Genomic DNA, 22,105 nt, shown 5'->3' with positions numbered 1-22,105 from the left:
TATGAACCCATTTTGCTAGGTGTGGGTCAATGCCGATTCTGCCATACTAGTTTCCAATTTTCCCAGCAGTTTTTGTCAAATAAAAAAAAGCTGGGGGCTTTAGGTTTGTCAAATATAGTTATTAACTATTTTGTCCTGTGAACCTAACCTATTCCACTGATCTTAGCCAGTACCAAATAGTTATGACTGCTGCTTTATAAAATTTTAGATCAGATACAGCTAAGCCACCTTCATTTGATTTTCTCTTCATTAATTCCTTTGAAATTCTTGACCTTTTCTTCTAGATGGATTTTATTTTTTTAGTTCCTCGGGAGTCTGATTAGCACTAAATTATAGTCGCTGGACCTATCCAGGAGCACTTAATGTTTTCCCAATTGTTGGTACATATCATCTGCAGAGTGACTTCCTCATTACATACTTTTTTCTCATTGGTCTTGATTGCCACAGTTCTGGCAATAAGGTGGAAAGGCTTGCCAGGGGGCCAGAATCGTGTGTGGCTAACAATTAAGGAGCCAGAATACCAGGGAAGTTTACCCCTTGCTCCTCTAGCTCACCTGTGTCTGGCCAGTTTATCCTTCTCAACCAGGGATCACCTGGTTCAGGGGTCCCCAAATATCTGGCTCTGTTCTGGTGAGAGCATCTGGCCATGTATGGCAGTGCTATTTTCAGTGGTCAAGAAGTATAGGGTGTGCTGGCCTTTTGAAGACCTCCTGAAGCTGAGGGATGTTAGAACATGGGATACCTCTCTCGGTGAGCTCATTTGGGGAATTGGCAAGGCTATTTCCAGGACATGAAGCAAACAAAGATAAATGACTGGTACGGGGGTCACTATTGTTTAGAACAAAAAGTTCTAAAGTTTAAACATGTACAATGAGAAGGGAACCAACAGGTCTGAGGCTGGATTTGAACATGGGTACTGCTGCCAGGGCCAGTGTTGCTGTACCACCTGGCTCTAATAGAATTTGAATTTCTGGACCACACCTTAAATTGTAAGGGTAAGATTCCTGACGGATGTGAAGATCAAGCTGTTTCCAAATCAGATTATACCAAATCACCTAGTATCAAAGAGAGATGTAATTGCTAAATGGTAATTTGAAAATTCTGCCAACAGCAAAGGTCCCAATTTGAAAAATTAATGGATCAAACCCAGCAGTTTTTGACTAAGTCAATGAATGGCTTTGAAGTTCTATAACATTTAAGGACTGATGGTGTAAAATTCAGATTTTCTTACAAACGGGTTCAGAGAAACCTGGGAAGACATCAAGTGGGCAGAACCAAAAAAAATGTACAGCTTCAAAAGCTGTAAACTGTTAACTGAATGACCAACTATGACACCAGAGGACTGAATTACTTTTCTGTAATGCCACCACTTGAGACACAAGATACAAAATAAAATTTAATTTAGGGTCATGGACAAACTATGCAAATTTGTGACAAGAATTTGAGGGTCCTCACCGAGGAGTGCAAATTTACTAAGGAGTTTAGCAATATGTGATTAGGTATCTCATGGTATTCTTGTGGCAGAGATTTGGAACGGGTTGAATGCACAGACTCATGAGCGGTTAATTCAATGTTATGAACTAACATAACAGGCTTTGGCTGAAGTATCCATAACCCTTCACTTGTCCCCATATCCAAGTCATTTATACAATGACTTGGAGAAGGGTATAAATGGCATCAGCTTAATTCTACAGTCCAGGACAGGGGAAGCCTAATTTGACAGGTCTTTGCATGAATTCAGATCTGCGTGTGTCAGTGTCCCCTGTCTTTTTTGTCAGATGAAATCTGAAGCACTTTGCTCAGTTCTAAGCAGCATCACAGGATAAAATGGCCACTGGGAAGGTGGAGGGTATCCAGAGGGCATGCAGAATGATCACAGGCCTTGAGTCCACACCTTGAGGTTCTGTCGAAAGGACTGGTGATGTTTAGCCTAGAAAAGAGAAGACTGGGAAGTGGAACAGATAGCTATGACCACCAAGAAGTGCCTTTCTATTTCAAGCCTGGAAAAACCTGATTCCAGCTATTCCCAAGTCAAAACAGGTGGCTCAAAAGGCTTGGCCAAACAAGGGGATCAAGCAGAAGCTGGTATTCCACTGGTCGGCTGTTACTAGAAAGACCATGTGGCATGAGGTCAAAGTTCCTCTTTAATTCTTAAATACACCAAAAAAACCCAAATTAAAATGTAATTGGCAAATACTGAAAAACTCAGATTTATCCCATGGTTTTTTGAATGGCCCTCATTTTTTTGTTGATATAGATTGTTGAAATAGATTTTGATCTATTTCATTCTTTTCAGTCTCCTCTGTAAAATGGAGCAGATTAACGTGTGTTTAGAGCTGTTTTACAAACACAACCAACATCTCTCCTTGTGGAAAGGTTTTCAAAGCCTTAGTACCGATAGGGTCCAGATGGCATGATTTAGGGAAGACAAAGACACAGGCTGCTTGAATGAAATGGGCAGACTGTCAATGACCATCACGAGTGCTGACCTAGGGACAGCCAGCTACTTTCCCAATGGCCTCCATCTTGGACCCAGAGGAGCCTTGAAGCCTGGCCCTGGGATCTATTTGTCACACAGGCCTCAGTAACCTGTTCTACTCCTGATCAGGCCACCCGACGTTCCCCCTTTAATGAAGTTATGAACTGCCACCACAACATATTCTCTAGTTAACAAACCCTTTTATTGTGAATGAAGAAAAACTTGTATTCAGAGAAACTCAATTCATATGGCTCAGGCTTGAATGTTGCTTTTGGCACTAAAGGCCATGTAATAGACCACCATGCCGATCATTGCAGCCAGCACCTCGGTAGACACCCAAGGCCCATTCCAAGCACCCTGAAAGAAAGAACAGTTGGTAGGGAAGTGAGAGTTCCTCATTTCCTGTACTCCCCCCCCCCCCAAAAAATGCCCTTTTCATCCCAACAACTTGAGACAAATAGTATATACTTTACCCCACCCTCTCCTGTACTTTAGGGGCCAGCACAGATTTTTTCCTTTTCACCTCTGAAAAAATCCTCATCCCCTTACTTACCCGGTGATCCACACTAACTGTGAACAAAGGTCTAATGGCTGAAATATCCTCATTGCTTCTCTGGGCCTAGAGCAGAGAAGATATGGGATAGGAGTTGAGCACCTCATCACCGGAGAAGAGGCAAGATATTTGACAAGGATATCTGGAAGAAATCTCAAATCATTACTGGCAAGCCCAAAGTCTTAAGTGTGGAGAGAAAAAATGTCAAGTAATTGGTGTTCACTGTGCCTCTCCCAACAAAGATGGCTTATTTCCACCCACAAAGCCTCCATCTTGTACTCTAATGATATACAAACTCTTTATTTCATGTGTAAACAGAGCCCCCTAGTGGCCACAACTTCATCTCTGGGAAAAGAGATACTTAGGCGTATGCTTGGGTCCCTAATGCTTCCCCCCATGGCGGGAATCCTGCTCACCTTTCTCAAAAGACTGTAGGATTCTTCATCAAAGAACTTGACTTCATATGTTCCAGAATGAGCACTCCTATGTTCCAAGCTCCAGGATACCTAATATGGAGAATGAGAACTCTAGTCAGAAATATCCTGGGGCTTTGTGTTACCACCCTCCAGAACCCTTTTGCTTTGGGGTAAGGGGCACACTGTCTACAGAATACAACCCATTCACAATCTTTCCAATCTGAGCCCCCAAATCCCCCGGGGTGTTGTCTTCTCATTCTATCAGCCCAGGGACCTCCTTCCTGTAAAAGCCCAAGCACTCTCCCCTCTCTTACCTGATAACGGCCAATATCTTGACCCCGGGTCACTGGAAACTGCTTTCCATTAACATCAGCATAGAGGGCTACATTCTGGGGAGCAATTGAGACAGGCAAAATCAAAGGAAGCCAGAGATAGCCCTCAAAAAGGACATTCATACAATCACTATGCTGTGCCACCCACATCAGTGCTCATGACTTACAGGTATAGGTCTGGCAATGGTTCGGGGTGGTCAATTTCTCTGGCATGGAATTCACTATGAGAGGCCCATGGAGAAGGGACCTACCATCAATTCAAAAACCATGCTAGGAAGGAACCCTGGAAAATGTGAGGTACTAAGCTTTTGGGGGAAATCAACCCCTTAAGTCATAATGCCTTGTGCCCTATTCCTACCTAGCTCCACCCTCTAGACTTCTTTCTGTCCTAGATCTAGAGTCTAGGAGTCCCAGACCCTCCCTTGGCAGTCTAACAAAGCATATGGACTCCTCTCCTAATCTTTCCTATACCCATGACTGAAAGTAAAGGTCAGTAAAATAAAATTTTAACCCACCTAAATTCCCTGATCCCAACCCTTTCAAGGATAGAATCTGGAACACATAGTACAAATACTTAACTCATGGCCTCCTAGAGGTAGCTGGCAGGCAATCACTCTTAGATTTAATCATGTTTTGCTTGGCTAATAAATCTTTTTAGCAAATACAAAATACTTTCAAAGGCATCATCAAAAGCCCAAGATCTTTTTGAGAAGGTTGTTAGAGCTTTGTCAACAGACTTATGTGGGGTAGGGACACATACCACATTAGTCCACGAACTTAAAATATTTGGAGACAAAGTCCACATTGATCACTAGACTGCCACTGGAGTCTGGGACCCTTAAAACCTTTCAGAAGTCCTGCTCTAACCACCCCCTCCCCAAACCGTGACAGATTATTTGTCACATTTGAATACCAGCTGAGGATTTTAAACCAGCCTATCTTTTTTTCTAGGAATAAATGTTCACATATGATTTAGGCCAGGGGAAAGAAATCCAACTCTAGGAGAACTTGGTTCTGTGTCCAGCTCAATGGCGGCCATTTCTCAGAGGTTATTATGCCTGCCAGAAGGACGATCTCCTAAGACAGACTAGCCTGCTTTTGGATGACTTGATTAACAGAAAATTCTTCCTGTTTAACTGAAATTTGTTTCTAACTTGTTTTCTAACTAGTTCTGCTCCCTAGAGCATGTAAAATAAGTGTAACAGGAGTCCTATAACTCAAGACAACTGTCACTCTATTCCAAGCCCTTTCTGCAGGAAGCCTCCATTCAATCATTCTTCATATGGTATGCACTCTTGCCAGGATTTCTTGGTATTTTTTTTATTTGGTAAAATATCTGGTATTTCTTAAGCATTTTGTAGTGAACTGGCATGCAAATATTTGACTGCACTTAAAAAGGTCTAGTCTGGGGACAAGATCATATGGTTGGATTTTTTAAAAAATCCATCATGGATGTGAAAGCTACTTTAAAAGTTGAAGGACTCATGAATAAATACAAGGAATTGGTAAATCCAGGATCAGAGGCACTTTATACCTCTTGCATAAAGGCTCTTCCCAAGTTCCTCCCTCACCTGTGCTCCATTCTTGCACATCAGAGAGATCTCAACGATGAAAACAGTCTCAGTGGAAATGACTGCATCAGACGTGGTGTAGTAGGAAGGAGTGATCATAGGCTCGGTGCATGGTTCCGCTGTTTTGAGAGGATAAAGAATATCACATTAACATTATACCATTGGGGTGGCTTGGTGGTAGGAGTATGTATATACAGTATGAAGGGGCCCTTGAGAGGACCAGTATCAGCACAGGCAAACGTCCTGTGTCCCTTTGGCTCTACCTCGACGGTTGAGGCAGAAGATGTTTTAACATCCTGTCCTACCCACTTCAGTGCCTAAGGCCTACAGATGTGGAGGCCAGGCAATGGTTCGGGGTAGTCAATTTCTCTGGCATGGAATACACTATGAGAAACCCTGTTTCGAAGGGTTTTTCATAAATCCAAAGCCATGCACGTTCCTAAGCAACTAGACTCAAACCACAAGACAGAAGGCTAAGACCATGTCATGGTGCTTTAACCCAGGCTTGAGTCTACTTAAAATTCACTCTGGAAACAACTAGTAAAGCTTTCTGTGCAATTAGATTGGGGGTGGGGGAACCGCAGTAGAGAAAGAAAAGCCATTACTGGTAACTGTTGGATTTAATATGCAGGAGAACTCCCAAGAGCCACCTAGAGTTCAAGGTTCTCATTTTTCGAGAAACTTGAGGCCCAGGAAAAGTGGCATAGCCTGCAGTCACTCGATATCCGGGTACTCCACACGTGCGCAGGAAATTGGGGGGGGGGGGCAAAAGTTATTCAAAGTGCTCGCCCGCAGCCCACCCCCTCCCCCAAGTCCACATAGATGAGTTGGTGAATTTTACTGCTAACGGAGTACGTGGCACCGTCCACGTAACGCTTTAAAGCCTGCAAGGGGGGGAGGGGGCGGGCGACGATTATAAAACAGAGGCCCGGCGCGAACCCCCCCTCCAAGAGCCCCTGGCCAGGTTAGGAGTACTTCAGTTAGTCCAATTAGTCCACTCCAGGCCCTCCAGGGGCCGAGCGGGCTGCCTCTTGGCGGCCGCCTCGCGGTCGGGGCCCGGGCCCTCTCCCTTCCGCACCCCTCCCCACGCACCCTTTATTTTGCCGGACCGGCCCTCCCCCCGCCAAGCCCGGGAGAGGAGGTGGCTATCCCTTCCCCCCTCAGCCCGCCCGATACCTGAGCAGCAGGGGAGTCCAACGAAGAACAGCAGCAGGACCAAGGCCTGGCGGACAGGGGCCAGGGAGAGCTTCAGAGGGCGCGCCATCAGCTCCCTCCAGCGCGGGCGGGAGAGAGAGGGAGCGTGGAGCTCGGCAGGCCAATTTAATTGCTGAGGGCTGGACCGGATGGTGCACGTAATCAGCTCTTGCGAGCCAATCACGGGAAGCTTCCCCAGGCACCCCATTGGGAGAGCTCGAGCTCGGCGCGGTCTGACGTGGCCTCCTCTGTTCGCCTCGCCTCCTCCAGCAAAGTTAAACGCTTCTGCAAAATGGCCGCTGCTGCCCTCTTCCGGCCGGGAGTTGTCTCGCACCGGAAGAAGACGTCAGAATTGGCCTTGCTTCTGCGCACGCGCGTTGCCGTGCCTCCCGTTTTCGATCTCAATGTCTAGATATCTTCTTCCTTCGGCCCTTCCTCAAATCTCGCGACAGCGGCTAATGCTCGCGAGCGTCTCTGTGCCGGGATTCACTTTCAACTATGGCGACTAAGGTGGTGACGGCCGCCAGCAGTACCGCGAAGGCCATCTTAAAGTTAGGGGCTCTTAGTCGCCCTTGGGAGGTGAGAGGGCTTCCGGGCCAGTGGCCGGGTGGCGGGCTACCGACTGAGGGGAGAGGATTATTGGCCACCGCTTCCCTAAGCGACCCCAACAACTCTACAAGCGACGAACTGGGTGGGGGAGGGACCGCCGCGGTTTCCGAAGGGAGCCTAGTTTGTCAGACAGTCCGGAAGTGGGGGCGGGAATTTTTCCGAGACCTCGGGTTTGATTAGTCGGGGTGGGACGAGAGGGTCATTAATCGTGGCTCATTGGCCGTTGCCTGCGTGTGGTTGACGCGAGGGCTCCGCGAACTTCACCTTGAGTGAGAGTGGCCGGTGTGGGCCGGGGCCGGGACCGGGACTGAGAAAGTGCTCGGATCCATCCCTGTCGAAGAACTGTGGGCTGCCATCACGTTGCGTAGTAACACGTACAATGCGCTGGCCTTGGAGTCCGTCCGGAAACACTTAGGACCTACTATGTGCCAGCCACTTGGCTAAGCTCTAGGAAGCTAGGAGTCCGTCCGGAAACACTTAAGGACCTACTATGTGCCAGCCACTTGGCTAAGCTCTAGGAAGCTAGGAGTCCTTCTCCCAGCCCGAGTAGGCCCGCAGGACATGCCTCTAAAAATGCCTCTCAGTGAGATTGGTGGAGACAGGCTGGAACTGGATTGAGCTGGGAGGAGCAAGAGAGCTTGGGAGAGGGGCGAGGGAATAAGAGCCCTGGCCAATCTGAGATAGAAACTGGGATCGAGCACTCTGGCAAGTCGGAAGGAACCTAGTGGGAGGGTGTCCCAACTAGCCCGGGGACGGAAAAATCTAGGTGGAGGTGATATCAGAAGCCCTAGCCAAAGCTGCAGGGCTGAAACCAAAGGCCTGAAAAAGGCTTGGCCATTAAGCCATTGAGAAATCGTTGTTCTCTTTATATTACCCAGTCAATCCTCCTAATGTTTTTCCTATTTTGTTGCAATTTCCAAACCTGACAGCTAAAGGGATAGAGTGGCTTAATGGATAGAGAGCCAAAATGAGCTAAAACAAATTGGAACTGGCAGAGGAATTTCTGCTGAACTCGGGGTGTACCAGTTCTTTTGTCAAATAAAATCCTTAAAAGGGTTTTTATTTATTTATTTTGGCAGCCATGCTGCTAAATATTTCTCCTTCAAAGATTATGTCAGCTCCTGGGTTGAGGTACATATTTTTATCCAATTAAGTAACCCCCCTCCCCCTTTTAAAGTGATTTTTGTCATGAATGTTAGATTTTGTCATAGGTTGATTTTAGAAAGTGACAGACTGGGATTAGTTGCTCTTCCTTTTCTCAATTCTATGAGCCCGTTCCCTCAGTGGAATATCTGGAGGATCCATTTCACCGAAAGCCCTTTGTAAGTCATAGAATGCTGTGGAAATGTAAGTGTTCCTACTGTTGTCACTATCATCATTAGTAGTAGTACAGATTACTGAGCTATTCATTTATAAGTAGCTGTTCTTCTCAGTCCTATAGTAGGGGAAGCAGAAGGCCCCGAATGCTCTGCCTGGGAGCAGCCTGCATTCGCTCTGGGGAGGCCACAAAAGAAAATGAACAAAATAGCATTTGGGTCTGGTACCAGGCAGCCCTTAGTGTATGTACATGTGCTGATGCAGGGAGGGGAGTCAGTGAGATTGAATAAAGGAGGCCAGAACTAAAAAAACTGAAGCCAAGCCAGGAAGGGGTCAGGAGATCCATAATGCAGAGACCTAAAAGAAGCAAGAACGGCACAAGGTAGAGGGGGACTCCCTGTCATTCCCAATACTTTCTCAGTTACTCCATCTATAAAATGGGACAATAATGTGTAGCAAAATTAGGGATTTTACAAACCTTAAAGCCATTTGTGAATGTCAACTTTTGTCACCCAACTCAAAAAGTTTTCAGAAGACTCAAATGAGATTGGGAAAGAAAGGAAAGTTGGGAGAGAACAAAGGCAGAAAGGGTACAAGTAGAGAAGCAAGAAGCAAGGATTGGAGCAAGGGATAAGGGACGTGATGAGGCAGTTTTGAGATGAGCAGACAGTGGCCTCTGGTTTTCTCAAGAAAGGAGGTAAGAGAGACCCTTGGCTGAGAGGGAGAGAATCAGGTAGCATAGGAAACTTAGGAAAAGCTGTTTGGGAGAGCGAGTCAGCCAGGAGAAAATCAGTTACATTTTCCTGGGGTAAAGACTGGAATAATAAAATTGAACCCATGGAGGGCCCCATTTGGCATTTTCTTTGTGTGGCTGGTTCAGATTTGAGGAAAGGCTCTGGGTAAAGTGCAGAAAGGACTGGACGGGGAGGAGCCTTGAGTTCTGAGCCTCGGCTCTTTTACCTATCAGCTTTGTTGACTTCACTTTCCTCTTCTGGGAAATGGAGGCATTCTCCATGAGTTCTAAAATTCTTCCTAGTTTTGCTACTCTGTAATTTTCCTTTAAGCTGTTATTTTACTCAAAGCTTAACTTGGGCTTTCTCCGATCTCCTCACCTGCTAGGACTGTTGGCTTTTGTTTCCATCTGTAGACCAGAAGCTGCTTTGGTTTTGCTTATGTATCCCCTGGACTTCTGCTCAATAAATGCTTATTGATGAATTTGCCACAGGTCCCAGGGGAGGCAAGGTAAAAAAGTTTACTGGATTACAAATTGGAGGATATGACTTCAAATCTCAGCTCGCCTGCTTTGGAGCAAATCATTTTACCTGTATCATCCTCAGTTTCCCCATGTGTAAAATGAGGGCATTGGATTTAAACATTTTTTTGAACAGTGTTTTTCGGTGCTAGATTCTATGATATTGGGTTAACTCCTTGTCTATAATAATAATTGTGTGTGTGTGTGTGTGTGTGTGTGTGTGTGTGTGTGTGTGTGTGTGTGTGTGAAAAGTTTTGGGGACTTTGTTCCCAGTGCTGAGTAGGTCAGGTCAGGTATTGTGATTTCCATTTGAATGAAGAGGAAACTAACTTGGGGGGGGGGTGGCTTGCCAGTAGTGTCAGGCCTAGTGTCACCGCCAGAATTCTTGACAACAGTTCACTGTGCTTGACCTCTCTACAGTTCTTTCTTTGGTCAGAAATCATTTCTGTGCGGTTTTGGATTGATACAAATGAGAGTGATGTTTTATTTGTATAAGTCGTGGAGTTCTGTTAGTGAGAGAAATCATTTTCCTGCTAGCGTTTCTGTAGAGCAGGTTAATAACTTGTGAGGACGGTTTCATGGTGGCTTAAAGGGAAGTCCCCTGAAGGCCAGTTCTCTCTTTGTTTTTGCAAACATTTCATTGCTCACCACTGGAATGCTCCAAAAAATGTTATTTTTGCATGGAGCCTTTGTGATCTGTACTTCCTTGAGAATCCCTTAGTTGGAGGCCACACAAGGGAAGCTTACAATCTTTTTGGGAACCGAGTTGTTTCACAAATCTTTCTGGATTTGATTGACTCGGACCATCAGTGAACAGTGCAGCTCTGTATACAACGAAGTGCCTCCTACTATTCACAAATCATCCTGGTGAATTGGCGTTCTGGAGCCCTAGCAATACTCTCTGAGGACGTGGATTGTTTCACGTAGAACCCGGTGTCCTAGCTCAGCAAGGGGTCTTCTTGCAATGAGCATAAAATAATTGTTTGAATCCAACATCACCTATTAATTTGCCTACAGCGTAGTTAGAGCTAAGTGCACCCAAAGACAGGCGAGTGCCAAGTGGCACACACAGTAAGATATATCAGAGGGAGGGGAGAATCTAGGCATTCTTCCTCCCTTAAATAAATGGGTAAACAGCCTCGGATTGAAATCTGTCTGCCCCTCCCCTTGGGTGAGTGTCAGGAAGAGAGTTGAGAGGAGGAGGGGATCAGAACAAGACCCCAGCGGAGGAGAGCACACACGTGGTTTTGGTGTACTGACAGGCTCAGCTCTCTTGAGGGAATTAGGGCGGGTGTTTACAATTAGGTTGAGCTGGAGATCCACCTAACTGATCTCTAATCCTTTCTCTTGGGCCTTAGCCTATCATGTGATTTATTTTCCTTTGCAATTAGCTTCCTAATTGCTCCTAATTGGCTTTGCATATCTTGGCCTGGTTTTTTTGTTGTAGTTGTTTATTTGTTTTTTGTTTTGTTCAGTTCCGTTTTTTTTTTTTTTGTTTTTTGTTTTTTTTTCTAAACAGAAAAGGGCTAGTTGGCTTGTTGGGGTTAGGGTTAGAGAGTCCCAGCCTGGTAGCTGCCCTGACCCTAGGTTTCCTCCATCTCTGATTACAGGGAGAACTAGGAGACAGGTGGTACATTGAGCTGACAGGGCAGGGGCATCTTGCCTTTTGTAGCCTGTTCTACTTCCAAAGAGAAGCGGGCAGTCCCATTCCCTGCTCGGCCTTGCCAAGAGCCTTGAAAAGAACAGTTCCCCTTCCAGTCAGCACTTGTGGTCCAGTTCAGCCTTTCACCAGGATGGGTGGGAGGGAGGCACGACAGCATGGAGCTTCCAGTCTCCATGTGCTCCCCTTTTTAAAGTAAATCCCATGCATGATAAATGGCCATTTGTTTAAAATAAATCACTTCTCTGAAATAAATTATTTCTTCAGAATCAATTTAACATTGCTGCCTGCTCCCTGAACAAGCTTCGGTGAGCTTCCCTTTTCTCCTCTGTAAGATGAGAGTGCTTGGCCTGCTTATTCCAGGAAAGTGTTTTGCAATCCTTCAAATGCCACAGGTATTCAAGTCATTATTCCATTCTTGGCCCAGGGCTGGGCCCACAGTAGGGACTTCATCAAGCCTTGGTGTTCTCCTTCCTAATGCTTCCCGAGTGCATTCGGGTAATTGGCTCCCCAGACATAGCGCCATCATGGGATGGTTCTAGCCCTGGCTCTCCCCCTGGCTAGGCCTCGGTTACCCCTTCTATAGAATGGGGGAGTGAAACTCCCAGTTTTCTGATTCTCTCATTTGGTTATTTGGTTCACATACACTCTGCAGTGTGTGTGTGTGTGTGTGTGTGTGTGTGTGTGTGTGTGTATACACATATATATTATTATACACACACACACACACACACACACACACCCCTCTGCTGTGCAAAGTGAATGCTGCTTCTTGGGAGTCAAGCTGTAAACCCAGGCTACAGCGGGAGGCTGTGTCAAACAGTGTCTGATCAAGGCTAGACGTGGTGCTAATGCCAGTCCTAAGGAGGGAGGCCAAGTCCAGGCCCTCAGTCCCAGTTCCTCTCCTAGGGAACGGCATGGTAGGTAATGGAAGCTTGGGTCTCATTTTTGTTTTCCAGGTTTTAGGTGCCCGGGAGGCCAGCTGGAGGGGCTTCTCCTCAGTAAGTGCCTGTCTTGCGTGTGTGCAAATTCCCTTTGCCTCAGTCCTTCTGGGTGCTGCTGAGCTGTAGCCAGCCTCCAGGGGTTCTGCTCGCCTCCCCCACATACCCTTTGCCCTCCCTCTTCCCCGCAGCACGCTTGACAGGAGCTTCCAAGGAGGAGGCTCGGATCCTCTCTGGGTTTCCCACTTAGAGTGGGGCTGGGTCCCCCTCCCGGGCCATCTCTCATCTGTCCCAGGCTGCCCTTCAAAGAGTCCCATGTCACCTTGTCCTGCCCTGCACCTGGCTGTGCAGGGCTAACCAGTATCGAATGGGGAGGGAAAGGGAGGAGGTGCTATGCCAGGGAGTGCCAGCCTTGATGAGCCCCTAGCCCCACCCCAGGTGGTTAGCAGCAGCAGCCAGACCTCACAAGGTGACCACTCTAACTTCTGCTGTTTTGTCTCCTCCCTTTTACCCCGTCCTTTTTGTTTTGTTTTGTTTTCCTGTTCCTGGCACTAACAGCAAACAATTGTGAGTATTGTTTTTCCTGCTTCTGGGCAGAGATGGGTTCTGGGTAGGCACAGGGTCCTGCCCGCCATCACCACCTCGTCCCCTCTGGGTTTAAGGGTTGACACAGCTGCCTTCCCCAGGTGTTCAGCCTGGGTGTTCTCCCCTTTCTCATCGTTTCTCTTCAGTGATAGGAGAGGCCAGGCAGCACTAGGCTCGGCATCCTCCCCTGTGGGGGGTTGTGCCGGGCACTTCAGTGGGCAGAGCATTGCCCCCACTCATAGGACTAAAAGGGTATTCTGTTACCAGCCTAACCACAGATGGCCTAGGAATGCCCTGCTGATGTACGCTTGACCCTTGGGGTGTGTAGGGTGGGAGAGGCCTAAGGCCACTTCTAGAACTGTCCTGCGGTCTCTCTCCCCCAGGATGCCCCTCCTACCCTCTGGGTCATATCCATTCCAACTCAGGGCAGGTGGGCAGATGGCTTCTGCACGGGTAGCTCCCCTTCTTCTTATAGCCCAGGTCACGGGCACGGTGCCTAATGAAAGAGGGCAAGGATGAGGTAAGGGGTGGGGGCTGCTGAGGTGTTCCTTTAACCCCCTGACTTGTTTCCCACAGCCTCCGTCTGCCAAGTATGGAGGCCGACACACCGTGACTATGATTCCCGGCGATGGCATTGGGCCTGAGCTCATGCTGCATGTTAAGTCTGTGTTCAGGTATGGAACTGACTTCTCCCTCCTCGTCCCTGTCCCTTCTCTCAGTGCTCCTGCCCTGATGTCCCCTCCCCACGTTTGGCCTTGCTGCTTTGCACAGGTTCTAGGTAGCAGGGCCCTCGGAGAGCATTTGACCCGGGGAAGTCGGTGGGTAGTTGGGGAGGCCAAGGCCAGAGATGGTTGGTACTGGACCCCGATCTAGAGACTCCAAGCTCCCAGTGGGTCTGAAAAGCGGAAAGAAGTTTGTTTAGTGACAGTCGTGCCTCCCGATTCCAATAGACTTGTGATAGAGCCGTCCACATCCAGAGAGAGACTGAATGTGGAGCAAAGCAGAGGATTTTCCCCTTTGTTGCTGTTATATGTTTGTTTGGGTTTTTTCTTTCTCCTGATTTTTCCCCTTTTGATCTGATTTTTCTTGTACAGCATGATAAATGTGGAAGTCTGTTTAGAAAAATTGCACATTTAACCTGTATTGGATTGCTTGCTGCCTAGGGGAGGGAACAGAGGGAGAAAACTTTGGAACACAAGGTTTTGCAAAGGTGGTTGTTAAAAAGTATCTTTGCATGTATTTGGAAAACTAAAAAGCTGTTGTTATTAAAAAAACAAAACCGTCACACCTCATGTTTGGTGAGTTCCTCATTGAGGCCAGTGGGGTAGAAGGGAAAAAATGTGGGGCTAATGAACTTCCAAATGAACAGGCTTCTAGACCTGGCCCTTTGCAAGTCCGGCGATTCGTTCCAGCTCCTTTGGGCTCATTTCTATTGTGTATCCAATGGGGAGGTTGGACCGGGTGGCTTCTCCCAAGCCCCACTGGAACATTTGACAGATGAGGAAACTGAGGCATTGGCAAATGTCCCGCGTGAAATATTCTGTTGCTTTCTTCTCCCCAGGCCCCCAACATCCCCAAATTAACCCACTTTGACTAAAACAGGATTTTTCCTGATCAAGTTTGAGTAAAACACAAGCATCTGTCGATGGCTTGGTTTGCTTTGTCTCCACTAATTCTTAGCATTCTTGCTCTGCTTGCCACCTGCTCCAGAGGGGGGTACTCATTTCATTTTGCAAAACACTCTGGGCACCTGCTGTGGTTCTTCACGGCGTGGCCTTGGTTTGACTGTTAAGGGAGCAGAAAGAGGCCCGAGCCCTAGCTTTCTGAATGTGTTCCGTGTTTGGGGAGTAGCCCCAAGCTACCCAAGAACCTTGTAAGTCAGGGAGAGGGTGATCAAGTGGGAAATTAGGTGAACCTTGAGACTTAAAGGAGAAATGAGCTTCCCGACAAGGAAATCGGGCGTTTCAGGCTCTGGGGTCAGTGCTGAACTGGGGACTTGAGGAGGGCTTCCTGGTACTGCCCACTCCACTATCCTTTCTTTGCCCAGACATGCCTGCGTGCCTGTGGATTTTGAAGAGGTACAGGTGAGCTCAAATGCTGACGAGGAAGACATCCGCAATGCCATCATGGCTATCCGACGCAATCGTGTAGCTTTGAAGGGTGAGCCCAATCCTTGATTGTGATTATGCTTAGGATGAATGGGGGGGGGTGAGAACCATGAACCCCATTGCTTTCTTCCTCTTTCTCCCCTTTCCCAAGTGTCGGAAACCGGCTTAGACCTCAGCTGCTCCTGACTCCAGCACCGCTGCTGTTTCCTGCTGCTCCCGTCCCCCTTTTCTCTTCAAGTGGGGGAAGGGCAGCAGATTAGGAAGTCAGACTCCTGGGCTCCATTCCCAGGACCGTCTAATACAGAATCTGATCTGAGAAGCTCAAGAGTTGGAAGGGACCTTAGTGGTCATCTGGATCAATCTATTTTAGCTTAGAAGTTCCTCAAGGTCAAAGATGATTTTATTGTATCTTTGTCTCTAGCCTTGAACACAGGCTGTGGGAGTCTCTTGGACCTCTCTGTCAGAACAGGAATTGCCTTGGAGCAGCATCTTCTGATAGGAAGCTCCCTTGATGCTATAGTCTGTGCCTAGTAATGCTCCCTAAGCCAACCTTGTTCCCTTTTCTATATGACAACTCTGATTTTAAAGGCACAGCTGGTATTTCCTGGAAGCCTTCTCTTCTCTTGGCTGACTGTCCCCATCTTCTTCCACTGCTCTTGCCGTAGTGTGGTACCCAGAGCCGTCCCTGCCTGGTCTGCCTCTTTAAATGCAAAGGACTCTTCCCTTCCTTGTTTGGGATGGGAATCCAGCATCAGATTTCATTTGTTTTATTGGCAGTCATGTTACATTGACTCATACTGAGCTTGCAGCTGGAGAAAACTCTCAAGTCATCGGAACTGATGTGTGGTCAGAGCTGCCTTGTCCCATTCTTGGGGGGCTGTTTTTGTTTGCGTGTTTAACCTGAGTTACGGCAGTTTCTTGGGTCCCTGTGAAACCATAGCTTGTTAGTGTTGGCCCTGCCTGTTGGGAGAGTGGGTTTCCTCATTGTCTCGGGGATCCGGGTACCTGTGCCCCTGACAGTCACAGAATGTTCCCCGGCCTTCCCCAGATCCAAGCAGTGCCAGGAGCTCGGTGGAAAGGAAATACCAGGAAGGAAAGAGACGGTTTCCAGATTGTTGAGACATGACCCTTTTTCCCCAGTCACTTGAGCAGAAGTATTTATCTCCCCCTGTTTTGAGAAAGAGAGAAATTTCAGAGCTAGACATTAGTTGGGTAGAAATAGCATTTGAGCCCACGGGTGACTTCTCTCTGTATCCCCTTAACCCAAGCTGACTGCCTTGCTTGTAATTCCTAGGAAACATTGAAACCAACCATAATCTGCCACCATCTTACAAGTCCCGTAACAACATTCTGCGGTAAGAGCCGGCGTCACGGGGGGGATGGGGGGGGAGAATGTTGGTAGTTTCCTGCCGGATGTGTGAACCCTCTCTTCCCTCTCCTTTCCCCTCTAGCACCAGCTTAGACCTGTATGCCAATGTCATCCATTGTAAAAGCCTGCCAGGTGTGGTGACTCGCCACAAAGACATAGACATCCTCATTGTTAGGGAGAACACAGAGGGAGAGTACAGCAGCCTGGAACATGAGGTAAGACCTCTTCCTCCCTATCCATTTCCTGCATCCCCAGCTAGACCGTGAAGTGTTGATGGGCCTAGGCTTAGCTGCGCTATCCCGGGGACGCTCCTAGTTGGCTCTGGGAAACCCCTCCCACATGTAGAATCCATCCAGGTAATAGCCGAAGACCCAGGTGGGTGCTCCAAAGAGATGGAAGTCAAGAATCATAGAATAGTCTAAAGCTGCTGGAGTGGAGCTTCTAGATTCTAACCTTCCCAGCAGGCAATTTTCCTATTCTTTATCAGAATTGTTGAGAGTCCTTCCATGGGCGTGTGCTGCTTTTACAATGTTCCAAAAGTCCGGTAGGCTTGGCAGTGACCCACAAACGCTTCTCCATAGCAGAGGTGTCACTTTGTTAAACATGCTGAAAAGGAGAGGGAGGTCCAACCGAGAAACTGAGCTTCCACGACTATGATCAGCTCCATCATTGGAGGGATAAAAGCCGTTACAGCCCCTCTCCCACCCCCAGCTAGTGGAAGGAAAGACTTCAGAAATCTAGGTTAGAGCAGTATATCAGCAATGACTGACCGACTGGGACCTTGACCACCCTTGTTGGGTCACTCTTGTTGGCGTCAGCAAAGTGTGAGCTTGGGCAGAAAGGAGGAATTCTGGGGGGGCTGGTCATCAGGGAGAGAGTAAGCCTCTTTGGAGTCCCTCTTCCAGCCAGGAATCACCTCGGCAAATGAAAAGATAAGCTGAAGAGGATGCCTGTCCTGGCCAGTGTGCTTCAGCCTTATCTGGGGAGTCTGCCTTGGGGAAAGAAAAATCTTGGCCCTTCTTATAATAGCGATGCATCTTTTGTATCTTTCTGTTCCAGTTTGTAAGCTAGTTATGTACACAAGAGGTCATTATGGACTAATGAAACATCTTCAACAACTAGAAGAAAGTACTATATAAGGATTCTTATGGGAACATTTGTAGACCCCTGCCAAATTCCAGGCTGACAGTGCACACCGCTCACATTGGGCTTTGCTGAGCTTAATTTTTCTTAATTTTGATCACGGGTACAGTTTGGTCCCCAGATTGTCATTTATATGATGTTTTGATGCTATCTCAAGGATATAATAGGCCTTTGATCATCTTGGAAGGGGAAATGGGAGCTGCTCCCTTATTCTAAACTCAGGTTTTCAAAGTCTGGCCACACCACTTTTTGTGAAACCTTGACTTTGGGCCTACCTGGGCCTGATTCCGTAGGCCGATGGAGCCCTCAGAGCAGTTATGGCTTCCGTGTGTCATTCCTGAGCAAAGCTTTCCTGGAAGTGGGATCCTTACAAAACTGACCCGGATGGAGCTGCCCATTGCATTGGGAGAAGATGCTAAAACATCATCTTACTGAGTTAGGAAAAAATACAGTTCATTTGGAAGAAGGAGATTCCCTAGTAACAGACCTTGAACTATATATAGTATAAGGGCAGAGCATTGCTGGAGTGTAAAAAGGATAATTTCGATGACTTTAAATTAAAATTTTCTTGTATAAATAAAACCTATTCAGAAAGAATGCAGAAAATTGGAGGAAATTTTTCATAGACAATTTCTCAGATAGGATGTGATTAAGATGGAATATTGCTGCGGGATAGTAAGTGTTGAACTAAGTGTGCACACACGCGTGTGTGTGTGTGTGTGTGTGTGTGTGTGTGTTTATGGCTCTCTATGTGCCTGGGTATCTCTGCTTAATTGTGGGTTGGGGGGGAATAAAGTAAAAAGTGCCTAGCAGAAAACAAAAGAAAACCAACAGGGAAGCAAAGAAAAGCTGTCCAGCTTTGAAAATAGTGTGATATTTATTTTATAGGTTTTCTTAAAGTGGAAACTTACTGTTTTATATTGATTTCTCTCTCATGTTCTGTGTACATGGAAATGGTTTTTGTTTGTTTTGTTTTGTTTTTTTCTCTCATTTTGTATCTGTTTAAAATTTTTTTAATTTATCAAAAAAAAAAAAAAAAAAAAAAAAGAAGCAGCAGCAGCATTGGGAGCAGGGTGAGATCCAGCAGCCAGATCTTCTTCCATTTGACACTGTCTCATTGCAGCGACTGGAGGAGGAGAGAGAACTAGAGTTCAGCTTAAGGGCTGGGGTAGGGAGACAGAAGTGGTCTAGATGATGCAACAACCATTTTATTCATTTCTGACAAATTCCCTACTAGACCTTAGCAGTGTCCTCGAGAAGCTCTATTCTAATTGCTACGAGGCAGCTCAATATAGGCCTGGGACATTGGAGATCCTCCTCTTTGGGCCTGGAATAGATGATTTTGAATGGCCTTGATTTATCTTTGAGCTGTTGTTGGGAGCCAGGTGTGAAGATATTGGTGAAAAGCATCCGTCTGGGGCCTGAGAATCTTCTCACAAGGGAATGGAATTGCCCATTTCTTTCTTGAGTTCCCTAAACATTCTCAAAGGGAGATTCCAGTGAAGTCCATGGCGGTCTGAAGTGGGGCGGCCTCCGTGGGTCAGTGTGGCAGGGGCCGTAGTTTGCACGGCTGGTAGGTCAGTTTCCTAAGCCAGTCTTACTGTAGCAATAAGATGGGATTTATGAAGGCTCTGGTTCTCGACTTCTGAAATTTTGGCTTCCCGACCTAGACTGGGTTCCTTGCAATGAAGGCCTCTATCTTCCCTTTCTTCTGCCTCTTAGTGTGGGAAGGAGTGGCCAGGCCAGGATTTCTGTCGACCCTTGAATTGGATTAGGAGGAGATGAGGCCAGTGCCATTCTCTTCTATGCAGTAAGGAGCTGAAGGCTTCCCAAGGGAAGAGGAATCACCCCTACTCTTTTATCCCCACAGAGTGTTTCAGGTGTGGTGGAGAGCTTGAAGATCATCACCAAGGCCAAGTCCCTGCGCATTGCTGAGTATGCTTTCCGCCTGGCCCAGGAAACTGGGCGCAAGAAAGTGACTGCCGTGCACAAGGCCAACATCATGTAGGGATGGAAGACTGATGACAGCTGATTCATTTACTGCTGCCTCCCCCCTTCATTCCTTTCTTGTTCTTTCTCTCCACTCTCCATCCCAGTGCCTTTCCCCGATCCAGATCATAGGACCCATTGAAAGAGCTAGTCCAAACTCATTTTACAGATGGGGAAACTGAGTCCCAGAGAGATTAAAGAGATTGCCCAAGATCATACAGCAATCTGGTTGTAGAACCAGAACTAGAATTAAGATCTCCTGTTCCAATCCTGTTTTTCATCCCTCTGTACCACTTCAGCGAATGCTATAGTTCTTGTGATTGACCAAACTTTCTGTCCCTTTCATAGGAAACTGGGAGATGGCCTCTTTCTCCAGTGCTGTAAGGAGGTAGCTGCAGGCTATCCTAACATCACTTTTGAGAATATGATTGTGGACAACACTACAATGCAGGTACTTGACTCCTGGGTCCCAGGGCCAATTTTACTATCTGACTAGCCCCAGATCAACTGCAGCTTCCTCTCCCAGCCCCAGGACCCCAAGTTGGTAAAACAAACAAACAAACCCATAATCCTTCAAAGTAGATAAACCACCCGTTGTAGCCTTTAAGATGGCAGAGCTGGAAAAGGCTACAGCAATCATCGTAGTCCAACTCCTTAGTCCTATAGATGCGGTTGCATTCGCCAGACCCTCCTGACAGAGCAGAAAGTGTGCCAGAAACCTCCTGGCTTAGGCCTGAGCCTGCAGCTCCCCAACTGGGTGACTTGGGGAAGCACCTCAGTTGAGCTTAGCTCAGCTTTGTCAGGCTGACATCTTTCCATGATGGTATCCTCTGATTTCAAGGGAAAAGGGCAGGTTGTAGGAAAAGCCAGGACTAAACAAACCCCTGGTCTGTGAACCAGCTTGTTCGACCAACCCCTGATTTATTTGATTGAACTTGGGGTTGGTTCATTGTGACATTTGGGTTTTAATTTGAATGCATTTTGGGTTTTAGAATTTTGTGTGCTATATTTTAGCCCTTGTGGACCCATGAGGGAAGGAGGAATTGAGCTTTCTTGATTCCCTTACCTTGCCAAAGGGACTTTCCCCATTTTTCACAACGACCATTTCCTCTCTTCTGCTTGCTCTTGGTCCTTGAAGTTTGATTTTTGCCCCTTAGAAAAGGCAGGACCTCTGCTTTGCTCCCAAGGTTCCTCTGTGTGTTGACTATCGGGTAGATCAAGTCTCAGTTCTGTGCATTTCTGTCTGTCTACAGCTAGTGTCTCGGCCCCAGCAGTTTGATGTCATGGTGATGCCCAATCTTTATGGCAACATTGTCAATAACGTCTGTGCTGGCCTGGTTGGGGGCCCAGGTCTCGTGGCTGGGGCAAATTATGGACATGTGTATGCAGTGTTTGAGACGGTGAGTGGCTGCGATTGAACTGGGAGGGAAGTAGCTAGAATTGTTACCTCCCAAAGACCACCTCACATCCCTACCCTGTCTTCTTTCAGGCGACTCGGAACACAGGGAAAAGCATCGCCAACAAGAACATCGCTAACCCTACAGCCACCTTGTTGGCCAGCTGCATGATGTTGGACCACCTGAAGTGAGTCGGTCTAATGCTTTGGGCCTCTTGGTGACAGTTGGGGCGGGCACTCAGCAGATTGTCTCCCCTCTCTCCTGGTGCCCGTGGACCAGAACTCTGATCTTTCTGCTTCCTCTTCTCTCTCTCCAGGCTCCATTCGTATGCCACCTCAATCCGGAAGGCTGTCCTGGCATCCATGGACAATGAAAACGTGAGGCTTAGCAGCTCCCTTGCCCTGGGCCCTCAGAGGGAGGGGAAGGTCACGGGGCAGACGTTTTTGAGGCCGTTTCTTCCCTTCTCAGTGTTTTGTCTTCGATTTTAGTTAAGGCACTGAGCATTTTGGGTTTAAATGGGAGAGCTGCAACTTGAATGCCTTCTTACTGGGTCTCTGATTTTCTTGTTGAATTGGAAGTATAAAGGCCCACGAGCTCTCTTCTGTACAAACTCCCTTACCACTGGGGACTCAGCAGTTTTGATGGAAAGGGGGAGGGGAAGAGACAGAGGCACTTTGATTTGCTCCTCGCCCATTTGGGTTTCTGTTTCTAGATGCACACTCCAGACATTGGGGGCCAAGGCACCACCTCCCAAGCGATCCAGGACATCATCCATCATATCAGAGTCATCAATGGGCGGGCCATGGACGGCTAGCCCTGGAACCCCAGCCAGCCAAGCTCCCCCTCTGCACTCCCTCCAGCTGTACTGCTTATTTATTGGACTCCTAATACCTGCTTGTCGAATGGAGGCTGGCGAGGGGGCACCTCCTCCTGGGTCCCAAGTGCATTCTTTTTCCTTGCTTCTTAGGTTATAAAATAAAACCGTTCCCTTTCAGTCCTGCCTGTGGTGTGTGTTTGAACCCGGGCCGAGGAGACCCTCACTCACATTTCGCCACCTGTTTTGTCATCTGTCGTGTATTAATAAACGCGTGGGGGTGGGGACGACAACGTGTCTCCCCTAGGAAATAGCTAACTTCTCCCCTCCCGGGCCCCGTCATGCTAGCTATGCTCACTTAACAGATTCAAGCAAG

General features: G+C 47.4%; 2 protein-coding genes and 2 non-coding genes across 7 annotated transcripts; 1 reads left to right on the top strand and 3 right to left on the bottom strand.

Moving 5' to 3' along the window:
- Positions 1 to 1,383: 1,383 nt before the first annotated feature.
- On the bottom strand, positions 1,384 to 6,885 carry SSR4 (signal sequence receptor subunit 4). The gene is made up of 7 exons (XM_074278687.1): positions 6,528 to 6,885; positions 5,352 to 5,470; positions 3,763 to 3,837; positions 3,449 to 3,538; positions 3,033 to 3,098; positions 2,677 to 2,836; positions 1,384 to 1,930 (listed from the first exon to the last, which is right to left on the bottom strand). Exons 1-6 carry the CDS (start codon positions 6,751 to 6,753, stop codon positions 2,732 to 2,734), a joined length of 681 nt encoding a protein of 226 aa, XP_074134788.1. The 5' UTR covers positions 6,754 to 6,885; the 3' UTR covers positions 1,384 to 1,930; positions 2,677 to 2,731.
- On the bottom strand, positions 3,914 to 4,051 carry LOC141549278 (small nucleolar RNA SNORA42/SNORA80 family). Its single transcript, XR_012484312.1, has one exon. It is a non-coding gene; the product is annotated as a small nucleolar RNA SNORA42/SNORA80 family (small nucleolar RNA).
- LOC141549277 (small nucleolar RNA SNORA42/SNORA80 family) lies at positions 5,646 to 5,784 on the bottom strand. The gene has a single exon (XR_012484311.1). It is a non-coding gene; the product is annotated as a small nucleolar RNA SNORA42/SNORA80 family (small nucleolar RNA).
- Positions 6,829 to 21,909, top strand: IDH3G (isocitrate dehydrogenase (NAD(+)) 3 non-catalytic subunit gamma). Of its 4 annotated transcripts, XM_074278686.1 has the most exons (13): positions 6,831 to 7,124; positions 12,343 to 12,384; positions 12,883 to 12,891; positions 13,486 to 13,583; positions 14,957 to 15,069; positions 16,312 to 16,372; positions 16,469 to 16,601; positions 19,400 to 19,533; positions 19,867 to 19,969; positions 20,772 to 20,918; positions 21,008 to 21,102; positions 21,232 to 21,292; positions 21,628 to 21,909. In XM_074278686.1, exons 1-13 carry the CDS (start codon positions 7,044 to 7,046, stop codon positions 21,727 to 21,729), a joined length of 1,179 nt encoding a protein of 392 aa, XP_074134787.1. In that variant the 5' UTR covers positions 6,831 to 7,043; the 3' UTR covers positions 21,730 to 21,909. The 4 variants fall into 4 exon arrangements, with proteins under 4 accessions (XP_074134785.1, XP_074134787.1, XP_074134786.1 ...); XM_074278684.1 differs by lacking the exon at positions 12,883 to 12,891 and having other exon boundaries at positions 6,829 to 7,124; positions 12,343 to 12,388; XM_074278685.1 differs by lacking the exons at positions 12,343 to 12,384; positions 12,883 to 12,891 and having other exon boundaries at positions 6,937 to 7,144; positions 13,435 to 13,583.
- Positions 21,910 to 22,105: the final 196 nt, after the last annotated feature.

The sequence above is a fragment of the Sminthopsis crassicaudata genome, chromosome X (genome assembly GCF_048593235.1).
Source record: "Sminthopsis crassicaudata isolate SCR6 chromosome X, ASM4859323v1, whole genome shotgun sequence".
Lineage (NCBI taxonomy): Eukaryota > Metazoa > Chordata > Mammalia > Dasyuromorphia > Dasyuridae > Sminthopsis > Sminthopsis crassicaudata.
This window is presented reverse-complemented; position numbering and strand designations above follow the sequence as displayed.